The sequence below is a fragment of the Spea bombifrons genome, chromosome 1 (assembly GCF_027358695.1).
Source record: "Spea bombifrons isolate aSpeBom1 chromosome 1, aSpeBom1.2.pri, whole genome shotgun sequence".
In the NCBI taxonomy this organism is placed as follows: domain Eukaryota; kingdom Metazoa; phylum Chordata; class Amphibia; order Anura; family Pelobatidae; genus Spea; species Spea bombifrons.
In genome coordinates, this window is record NC_071087.1 from 52,580,722 (window position 1) to 52,592,883 (window position 12,162).

General features: G+C 39.9%; 1 protein-coding gene across 3 annotated transcripts in view; it reads left to right on the forward strand.

The window, feature by feature from the left end:
- Window positions 1-12,162, forward strand: part of FAM13A (family with sequence similarity 13 member A) — a 75,559-nt gene that overhangs the window by 21,807 nt on the left and 41,590 nt on the right. For all 3 annotated transcript variants that reach the window (XM_053461598.1, XM_053461599.1, XM_053461600.1), the window contains 3 exons: window positions 153-233; window positions 723-803; window positions 4,985-5,160. In XM_053461598.1, the coding sequence (XP_053317573.1) occupies window positions 153-233; window positions 723-803; window positions 4,985-5,160 (338 nt within the window). The remainder of the gene's footprint in view (window positions 1-152; window positions 234-722; window positions 804-4,984; window positions 5,161-12,162) is intronic.

The following is a 12,162-nucleotide window of genomic DNA, read 5'->3' on the forward strand; positions in this document are numbered from 1 at the left end:
ATTTTAGAAAGGCGCTGGAGAGCTCATCAAGTTAGGTTAACATCTGCTTGAGCGGTTTAACCAACTTGGATGCTTTTACTGTATTTTCATTTTTTACTTTAACATATATAACTATAACATTTGTATTAAATAGTTTTTTATTAAATTCCTAGGAGGTTGTCATTGGCTGTCCCAATAGACAATCGAATAATTCCGTATTAGAGCTTGACAAATCATCATCTCCAAGAAGAAAGGTAAGAATATAATATAGTTTAGTCCCAATGTTTCCAACCTCAAATGTTCTGTGTATAAAGCATATTTACTGTGGTTTCTGGCCAGAAGAAAATTTGCACATTGGGTGCCAGAAGCTTCCAAAACACAGAAAGTAAACTTTATTTTTGCAGCATTAAAGTTCCAAAGTCAAAGGGCAGGATGTGTCTTCAAAGATCTCCTCTTCTTGTAGAAGGACCACTTAACCAGCTAAGATTTACATGGCCTGTTCTAGATTACAGTCAAAGCAGCATGGCCCTATACTAAAGAGCATAGGATAATCCTGTTAATGTCTATTGCTCTATGTCATCCCTTCATCACCTTACTTTGCGTACTTGGATTTGAAGAGCTGAACTTTGGTGGAATCTGCCAGTGATGAAAACATAAGTTAATATACCATAGCATTTTTACCAACCTGGGCCCTTTTTCACCAGTTTAATTAACACTCAAATAATATTTCTTTTTTTTTTTAGGAGGTTCTTCTTGACAGCTGCATCGGGCAGTCAGATAACTCCAAATTAGATGTTGTCAAATCATCGTCTCCGAGAAGAAAGGTAAAAACATTTATTTCTTTTTAATATCACCCTTCTAAAGTATAGTGTAAGTTTGTCAGAAAAATGGCTAATAATGTAATGTGTTTACAAATGCTCTTTAACTCTGCAATAAACAGTTCTCGCTAAAACATGTAAATGAAAGGGTTTCCCTGCATAACAGATGTTTATCATGTAGCAAGTCTGGGACCTTAATAGGAGGGAATGGAAAATTACTGACTGCACATTTGCTTGCCAAATAGATGAACATAAGTCAGCAAGTGTACTATGCTAGGTCAGAGGAAGTGTCAGAAATATATTTGCGAAACATCCAGTTAGAGACATTGATGTAGACGTAAGGACCTCTTATAAAAGATAAATGCTTTCATCATGAATATGACACCAACACATAGAACTATTCCTTTCCAGTAGCCTTTACAGCTGGTACTACTTACATTGCTAATCCCTAAAAGGCACAGTCTAGTCTGCAAAATTGTATTTTTATTTGTTGGAGAAGAATTGTGTATGGACTGCAGTGCATTTTACTGCAGGCATATTGGACTTCATTCTTTAGTTATTGGAGTTAGAATGTGAGATGCATTGGTGCTACCACTTTAATCTGAATAGATCTTAGCCTCCACTCCACAACCATATTAATAAATCTTTTCTGGAGGACACACACACCAAGACGTTTTGGACAATGCAACGCTTCCAAATTTGTGGGAAGTTTGGGGAATTTTCTATTCCAGCATGACTGTGCCCCAGTGCACAAAGGTCCATATAGACATGGTTGGAGGAGCTTGGTGTGGAAGAACTTGTTTGGCCCACACATAGTCCTGACCTCTACCCCATTGAACACCTTTGGGATAAACTGGAGCAGTGATTGTGAGCCAGGCCTTCTAGTCCAACATCAGTGCCTGACCTCACAAATGCTCTACTGGATGAATGGGCAAAGAATCCCACAGAAATACTCAAAAATCTTGTGCAAAGCCTTCCCAGAAGAGTAGAAACTGTTATCGCTGCAAGTAGTGGGGGACTTCATATTAATGTCTATGCATTTAGAATGCGATGTAATAAAAGTCCATGTTGGTGTAATGGTCAGGTACTCAAATACTTTATCTATATAGTGTATGTTTCGGAATGTGTGTGATTACTCGTGCACTCCTACAGTGCTAGTGGAAATATCAAAATACTGGTAAATATGTATAAATATCAAAAGGGTTAATCAGTTGCGCACAGGAAAAACTTCCCATCAGGTATACAAGTGATGATTCCTGCTGCATGACAGAGCTGGACTCCCAAAATAGTGGAAGCTGTTGTAGCTGCAAAGGGGGGACAACTACATATAAATGTCTATGTATTTATAATGTAATGTCATAAAAGTCCCTGTTGGTGTAATGGTCAGGCATCCTAATACTTTTGTCCATATAGTGCAAGTACCGGGCAGTGTGTTTCACGTAATAATATCTTTCACTTTTAAAGACTTTATTGATCAAATAATGCAAGTACAAAGGTTGGTAAGTACGTGACATTTTTCACTGCTACACAACCTTCTGTAAATTCACACAATGAATAAACATTTCAGTTTGTTGTATTGTGCTTCCTGAAACATTTTGTTTTGACTCTGGATAATGAGTTCCCTGGATCTTGGCTGATTCCCTGCCAACTCTTTTTAAGGAACTGTTTAAGTGTTTTTTCACTTCAGTTACTTACTCTGGGTAGGTGTGTGTAGAGGCTCACATCAGGATTTAACATACGTCGGATAGAGCAGCACTCGAATTTCAGCAGCTGCTTTGCAAATATCGGCATTCAGGACAATCTTGCAAGGCTCCAGTGTAGGTAATAATAATACATATTTAAGCATACCTGGGAACTCTCCAGGTTTGATCCGGGGAACCCCCAATCACAGTCAATACCCAGTACTCTGGGTCGCGGGAAAAGGGTCCTGACAGGCCCCACTCCCTGCCCATTCCCCATTTAAATGAGGGTGTTTCCCACAAAGTCAGGGGGGGACGCCCACTGACATCCGCGGGAACGCCCACTGAAAATCCACAGGAACACCCACTGACATCAGCGGGTACGCCCACTGACATCAGCGGGTACGCCCACTGACATCAGCGGGTACGCCCACTGAAAATCCGCAGGAACGCCCATGGACATCAGTGGGCAGTCCTGGCCGCTTCCTGCAAGAATATGCTCCGGGTAGCCGGAGCCCACAAGTTCCCAGGTATGTATGTAGGAGCTGGGTGCTTTTTCATTTTGCACAGACCACATCGTGCTATATTTGGTCCTAAGAAATGTTTTTTAGGTAGACTGTTAATTTATCATTCACGATTCAGTTTCCTTTTAATTTGATAGTTAACTAGTACATTGTTTTCAGGTAGGAAGTTTATTTTTTTTGAACCAGGTATACTAAGGTACAGGGTGTAGTTATGAGATAAAATAGCACAGAACAGGGTAAATACAATATGTGTTTGTGAAATTAAAGTGAAAGTCACGCACAAAGAAGAGTCTCAGAACTGTATGAAACAAAACCGCGTTCGGTTTCTATGAGCAGGCTAAAAATAAACAGATTTTCAAAGATCACCAGCTGATGGTCTCTCTGCATTTGCTAATTGTTTCCTGTGTGCGCGTCAATTCTTGACAGGGTACACAATGTTTAAAGAGCAGGAAAACCTCAAAGCATCAATCGGGTTACTGACATGGGGAGCAGGCATGAGGCACCCATCACAACCTTGTACTTGTGCTATTCACATGGAAAGTACCAATTTTAATTGTTTGCTGAAACAAGTCTAAGTCCGCCTAGTAACAAATTGGCAGAACGAACATTAACGTCTGAATTGGATACCATTTCAGTGATTTTCTTAGTCCATCTTTTAGGTCTATTTAGTGTACAGTTGTGTCAGCGAGTTGACTGATATCTCAACATTTGTAATGACCTAAGAGAGACGCTTTTGTTTTAGACCAGGGGGAGGGTTTCACTGAAAGGTTTTATGTGATTTTGTGACCTATTCATAGCTATTTATTACTGTGACTTTCAGGGCTGTAGAACATTGCGATATACCCACAAGTTCCAGTAAAAGAGGAACTTTAGGGGATTAAAGAAGGACAGAGGAAGTTGGCACTTAAAAAGGGACTGTAACGCCTAAACTTGGGATAATATGGAAATGGTGGGGCTCAATATGGCCCTTCAGACACTAAAGAGTGAGTTGGAAGGAGAGCTACAGTCTCAACGCACTTCAACTATACATATGTGAAGGTCCAGCCCTGCCAAGATTGTTCTTTCAAGAAATCTCTGTGATGAACGTATACTTCATACTAGGGCAACCAAGCTCTTTTGCAGAAGATCACAAAGGCTGGCCCTTAAAGCATACTACTATTAAGGACAATGGGTGGTCCATAAACCCATTGAAAACAATGTATTTTGAGCCCATTAAGGGGTTACTATGTTGCAATCTTCATCACCTCCCGGAAACTTTAGCAACTAAACCTGAGCTGAAACTGTATCTTTCCAGCAAACTATCACTAAAGTTTAGTGAATTAACTCCTGTGAGATTATATCATGTGTCCTGGCCATTTTAGGAGGCACAGTTATGCTTGGAATGTTATTTGGTATAGCATGATCCATACTCAAGTACCTACTTTAGGTCCCTTTTGCCACAACACACAATATTGTATGACTAGTGTCCTACCCACAGAACCCCCCAGCATCTCCAGTGTGGAACATTCACAATTGTCGGGCTAAATCTGGACTGTTCTTATAGCTGATTTATAAAGCTTGAGCCTTTATATGTAGTAGTGTCCATGTTCCTGTGCTGTGGAAAAGACAACCCAAAACATAAGAAGGTTCTACTGAAGAAAAAAAAACAGCTTGTTTTTGAGATTGTTTACACCAGTGTTTTTCCTCATTTTGTTAGGCCGTACAAATTGTTCTGTTATGATCTACAAATCAAGTTTCAGATTCTAACGTCCTGACGATATGCTTTATCTTCTCTTCCTGTCTTGTACTGCAGGCTGTGTGTTCTCCTTATGACTCATCTCACTTTGTGGCGCACGGTTTGCTGATAGAGTGCTGTTTTGCCACAAGTCCTACACAAATGTTTCTAGCACAGCTGTTTGCTTCTCGTCCCGTGTTAGTGGCTAAGGCTGATCTACACAGGTGTTTGTTGTGTTCTTCTGTTGATCTGTATTTCCTGGCCTTCTAGGTCATCAAGTCTAAGGTTGGAGTGCGACTGCCTGAATTTCCTGTGCCTCAGCCAAAAACATCTGAAGGAATCCCCCAGACCAGTGCACGCGTTACAGAAATGGCAGCCTCTCCTGAGGACATGGACCTACTGGATCACATCTCCTTACCTTCTAGCAGCACAGAGTCCGTTCACAGGTTAGTAAAAATTTCTTCCTGTTAACTCCTTACGCAGAATTCCTTTATTTGAATTATGGATCCAGACTCCAGACATTTTGTATTTTTCATGGTGTGTATATATATATATATATATAATGTGTGCGCATCAAAAGAGCCTATAACAGGACTTATGCAAATTAGTTACTTTGAAACAGTATTCTATTATGATAACTGTGTCAACTCCAAAAAAAACTCTATCCCTCTATATATATATATAGTAAGCTCGTTTTGAGCAGGGCCCTCCTCATCTGTTGTCTCTGTTGGTCAATTTGTTATGTTACATACTACTTCTGATGTCCTGTCTACCCATTGTACAGCGATACGGAACATGATGGCGCTATATTAAATAATAATAATAAAGTATCGCTCATAAGCTCAAATTCTATTACTTTGAATGAGTCTTCAGCCTGTATGGAAAAACATAGACAAATCTAGTCTTAAATTAAGCTACAATGGTTTGCCTTTTTTGCGTTCTGCTCATTTAAAAGCATATTTGATATCGGGCCCTATGTGGTTACACTGTGTCTCCATGCAGTCTGTAGCGCTAATTCTTTCACTGTGACGCGCATGCATTCAAACTGCAAAACAGGAATGAACCTAGTGGCATTGTATCCAACAAACTCGGTAGCCTTGATGATTATGCAGCTCAACTAAATGGTGGGTGATCCATCACCATCGTTTTTCTTGTGGGAAGGGATATTTCTGTATTCAGAGTACTCTACAAAGAAGAAAACCATGATATGAAAGCAAAACATTTAACCTGCAGAATCTTTTTATAACCTTACTACTTGCTTACAGAGTAATTTGAAAGAAAAAAAAGATATTAACTAAAAAATTCAGTATTGATTCTCTCATCGATAATTCTTCACAGACGGCACAGTAAAAAGCTCCTGTTGTCCACCTGTCATAAAATCATGTTTTTGATTAACCCTGGGCAAATATCCTTCTTTTGAGATTCCAGATATTTTTTTCTCTTTAGAAACGAAAATGGCAAAATAGGCATTGTTTCACAGAACAATAAGTTGTTGTAAACTTGATCGATGCATTACCTGTATTTATCACGTGCACAATTAACAATAGTGTTCTACCATTTTTATAATTGAACCATGTGCTTTCTGAGTATATATAATTATGTGAAGCATTTTCAGCATTTTTGGTTGATAATTTTTTTGTAATATATAGGTGAATTCTAAAAAAATGAATTGGTGGCTTTGGTGTTTTGTGCATTTGTTTGATATGCTAAGTAATGAAATATGCAATCTTCAAGTGTAAAAGTTATTGCCCCATCCCCTCCTTCGTATACTTACCCCATTGAAAGGGATTTTGAAGGTCAGGAGATTCTAGGGCTGCATCATGCCATGCTCAAAAGATGTTCCTGAACTCTTGTATTAGTCTAGAAAGGGGTTACACAGTCTGTTCTATGGTTCTTGGGCTCCACTGACATACTGTCTGAGCCGTAGTGACCGAAAGAGGTTTGGGATAGTTGTGACTCTTCCCAGGAGCGGCTGCCAAAAAGTAATCAGGAAGTTACCAAGGACCTTAGAGTAACATCTGGGTTAGTTTGAAATGGAATTCCAGCCCCCACTGGAAACCCTTTCCACGGCCCACTACATAATTTCCATATTAGGGACTAGTCAGGGGTGCCGTCCCTGGTAGTGTAAAAGAAGGTAACGTTTTCTTGGTACTGTACCACCAGAGGTTTGGCGTATGACATCATATGTTGAAGCCCTGACTAACTAGCTGTGCAAAATAGTAAGAGAGTCACATGAGGTTGGACCCCTGGAGGGTGTTAATAATCAGGCCCTTTGAGGCCCTTTGAGATCCAGGAGCTAGTTGGACTTGCACTATTCCACTAACATAAAAATTCTGTAACTATAAAAACACGAAATATTTCATGGATGTCTGTAAACTTTTCAGATCACAACTTTCAAAAGTTCTTATTTTGTGCTGCCTTGATTAAAAACGACACAAGATACCGCTATTGTAGTATGTGACAAAGGGCTTTTTGTCTTACTAGTTAGCCTTCCGTGACCACAGCCAAATAATAAGATATCCAGAATTAGAGAGAATAGTTGTATGAACATTCCACATCTGACAAGAAAACAATTTGGAACATAATGTTCAACACGTTGAAATGTTTGCTTGGAGGGTTCAGCTGTGGCTGACAAATATAGACACATTTGATATGATGTCCTGGCTGGCAGCAGTTTGGTTCATGGGCCAAAGTCTGATCTTATTTTTTTCTACTGACTTGGCAGAAATGATACATGAGCTCCCTGTCACTGTGCCACTGCCAAATCAGTGCTGTCTGTTCTGCACTTCACAAACTATTTTTTTAACATTTGTTGTGCACCTAGTTTTATTGCCGCCTTATGTCTCTTTCTCAGTTTATTATAATATATTCAGTCAATTAAGAAAATGAACTTGCAGTTGCCTTCATTGCCAGTGTGTTTGTGTGGTGGGGTGCTGCAATGAATATCATATGCCAGCGATTTATTTATTAGCCAGGAATTTGAATTTCTGTCAATGAATTTTGGAAATGACACTCTACAGTCCCAACCCCTCCAATTCTTCTCTTTTTCAAACCTGATTTATTTAGCTGGATGCCCCCTTATGTATACCTTAATTTTGTTGGGAGTGGGATTTATCCAGCATTCTTGTGCTGTGTGGCACGCAGGGTCTAATAAATGGGATTTTGCCAGAATGTGGTATTGTATCCTGGCAGACTTCCTTTCTTATGGTCTTGCATAGTGCATGACATGAGAAAATAGTCAGCACAAATCTTTGGGGGTACCACCAGCCAAAGTGGAATACTTTTGTTGGGGACATGGTTAAAGGTGTGGACCATGGAGTGGTCACAGGACTTTGAGACCTGTTGAAGCAGAACATTGGGATATGACATCAAACATGGTTTTTCTTCTACAGCTTAGCTGATAGAGTAGGGATGCTTTTATTTCCACAACCTGCCTAGAATTACTATTGGCCCCAAAATTGGAACAGTGTGACAGTCAGTTAAAATCAGTACTGTCTTGAGGAAAATGGGACACTTAGGATATAAGGATGAGCTATGGGTTTTTAGCACCATAATAGAGCTACATACCTCCAAATACACCCATTGTAGCAGTTATATTACTTTAGGAGCCAGGAAAAGGTATATATCGGCTAAAACACACAGCAAAGACATATGCTTCTCTATAGATAATAAGGAAAGAGTATTTTGATCGTTCATTTGATATACATTAAAATCACAAAAGAGATCAAGTGGAAGTTCACAAAAAGGGATCCTCATAATGAAAGCGCCAATGTTGTACTTATAAGCAAGACATTTATCATATCACACACCACAAGTAACATGCCAGGACATGTGTATGTTACAGTCTGGTGTGTGTTTTTGCGTAACCAGTTATGCGTTCACTTATTTTAGTACGTGTTGTGAAGCCGCTTTTTTCTTGTGTACCTATAATCATAGGCTGCCTGAATTCTGGGATTTGTCCAGCCCTGGTAGCAGCATCCATAGTGTGAGAGAGGATATTTTGGTTGTCAAACTATTTTAGTTGTTTGACAATGCATCCTAGTCCCACCTTAGGTCCCCAGTTCAGGGCTTGAGAAATACCTTTGTTCCAATTGTGTCATTCATAAAAAATCTACTGTTCTATCTGCCTAATGTATCAAAATAGCTGGGTACTCATTGTGCCCCAGATAACACATTTATGAGAGCTCTTTGCTATTCTTATTTCCAGTTATCTCGCACATACTGAAACTTCATCAAGAACCCCCTAAAATGAGCACAGGCGGCTCTTTCCTTAGAACAGGTGGACCTATCATAATGACTGAACCACTAATTAATCCATCTGTGCTCATCATAATTGGCCATATAATTAACATTTGACAAATGGCATCCATTTAAGCTAGATATCTGCTTGTTCTACATTTCCCTTTTTACAAAGCACTTTTTGTCCAGTTCAAGTTTAAATGGAATGAAGTGACATCACTCACAAATTATATTTATTAACCTACAAAATGTTCTCATATTCAAAACGAACAGACATATTTTCTAGCACGTAGCACCTACCATCTGTGATGCCAAAAGTGAATTCTCAGATAATGATCAAAACTCCTGGATTAAAACCTTATGTTGTGTGGCAGCAGCATCCTTGTAACACGAAGAGCTAGTACATGAGCAGATGGGCCCATATTCACCTATTCCAGTCCTGTCATCATACTTGGGGACTCTATAGTTTGATCCTAATTCTCTTGTTGAAGCTCTGCTCTCCTGGGTCTCTGGGTCAGTTTCTTCTTTCATCAAGCAGGGGAGTGGTGTTTGGCCACACCCACTCTGTCCTTCTCTCATCCACTCAATGTTGTTTGGACCTGCCCTTACGTGTGGCTAGCCCCACCGCTTCAAAAAGCCACCCCCCCCCCCAGAAGAGGTAGAGCACAGGTAGCCTACTCTGGAAGTTGACAGAAATGACTGTCAAGGGTGGTAGAAGGAATACCAATGTTGAAGTTACACATATTTATAATAATCTTGCATCAATTTAACTGTGATTTCTGAAGAAAACAAATGTTTATAAGTAATGTGTTCTTAGTCTGTGCATACATTTTGTTAATGGTAATTAGGCTTCCTAAATCATATCCCTGTGTTGTAGGCCTTTGCAGTAATTCTATCCATTCACAGTCCCTGCTTAGTTTACTTGGAATTTGCATCAGAATGTTGTGTGTTCTGTGTGACATAAGAGGAGCCAAAAGGGTGATTGAAGGTTGCAAGAGATTATCTGTGCTCCAGGGTTGAAATAGTTTACTTTACAACTTCAAGATATCGTAGGGGTGTTACAGAGATGGCAGCTAATCTCACCACTGGAACACCAAGGCTAATAATAATTTTATTTCAGCATGTAGGTGGACATTATTGCTGGAAAAGTACTGTAGTATGTGTGTATGTAAGTATATGTGTTTTGTACAGTTGTGTGAAAAAAGTACACCCTCTTTGAATTCTATAGTTTTACATATCAGGACATAATAACAATCATCTGTTCATCCAGTAGGTCTAAAAATTAGGTAAATACAACCTCAGATGAACAGCAACACACAACATATTGTGCAGTGTCGTGATTTATTCAACAAAAATAAAGCCAAAATGGAGAAGCCATGTGTGAAAAACTAAGTACAATTTATGATTTAATATCTTGTAGAACCACCTTTAGCATCAAAAACTTGGCATAACTTTCCGAATGACTTTATCAGTGTCTCACATCGTTGTAGAGGAATTTTGGCCCACTCTTTACAATGTTGGGATCATTGTTCTGTTGCTTGACCCAGTTTAGGCCAAGCTTTAGCTGACGGCCTCACATTTGACTCTAGAATACTTTGGTATAAGGAGGAGTTCATGGTCGATACAATGACTGCAAGGTCCCAAGGTCCTGTGGCTGCAAAACAAGCCCAAAGCATCACCTATCCACCATTGTGCTTGACCATTGGTATGAGGTGTTTGTGCTATGCTGTGTTTGGTTTTCGCTAAATGTGGTGCTGCGTATTATAGCCAGACATCTCCACTTTGGTCTCGTCTGTCCAAAGGACATTGTTCCAGAAGTCTTGTGGTTTGTTCAGATTCAACTTTGCAAACCTACCCCATGCTGCTATGTTCCTTTTAGAGAGAAGAAGCTTTCTCCTGGCAACCCTTCCAAACAAACCATATTTGTCCAGTCATTCTCTAATTGTGCTGTCATGGACTTTAATATTTAACATGCTAACTGAGGCCTGTGGAGTCTGAGATGTAACTCTCTGATTGTGGGGTGAATTTACTGGGACGTCCAATAATGGAAAGATTGGCAACTGTCCTGAATGTTTTCCACTTTTGAATACTCTTTCTCACTGCGGAATGATGGACTTTAAATTGTTTGGAAATGGCCGTATAACCCTTCTCAGATTGATGGGAAGCAACAATTGCTTCTTGAAGATCATTGCTGGTGTCTTTCCTCATTGGCATTGTGTTCACACACCCGAATGTTCTAGACCAGCAAATTGCTAAAACTTTGGCTTTAATAGAGGTGATCAATTAACCAAAGCCCTTTCAGTAGCAGCGGCTAAGAGTAAGGGTATACTTAGTCTTTCAGGCTTCTCCATTTTGGCTTTATTATTGTTAAATAAATCATGACATGGAATATGTCATGCGTTATTGTTCATCTGAGGTTTGTAGTCACCTAATTTTTAGCCCTGGTATGGAACACAATTATTGTTATGTCCTGATATGTAAAAACATAGAATTCAAAGAGGGTGTACTTTTCATACAACTGTATATATGTATATGTATTTGTGTGTATACAGCAATGACATTATGACCACTGATAATGTAGTGAATAACACTTTTCTTGTGGGTGGGATATACTAGGGAGCAAGTGAACATTTCATCCTCAAAGTTGATGTGTTAGAAGCAGGAAAAATGTACAAGCGTAAGGATCTGAGTGATTTTGACAAGGGCCAAATTGTAATGGCTAGGCAGCTAGGTCAGAGCATCTCCAAAAGGCAGCTCTTGTGGGGTCTTCCCAGTCTGCAGCCGTCGGTACACGTCCAAGGAAGGGAAAGAGCTGAACCGCCGACAGGGTTATGGACGGCCAAGGCTCATTGATGCACGTGGGGGGCGAAGGCTGGTCCATGTGGTCACATCCAACAGATGAGCTAAATGTAGTTCAAATTGCTTAAAAAGGTAATGCTGGTTCTCATAGAAAGGTTTCAGAACACACAGCGCATCGCAGTTTGTTGCGTATGGGGCTACGTAACTGCAAACTAGGGTCCCCAGGCTAACCCCTATCCACTGCCAAAAGAACCTACAATGAGCGCGTGAACATTAGAACTGGACAACGGAGCAATGGAAGGTGGACTTGGTCTGATGACTCATGTTTTCTTTTACATCAAGTGTGTGGCCATGTTTGTGACGCTTACCTGGAGAACACATGGCATCGGGATGCAATGGGAAGAAGGCAA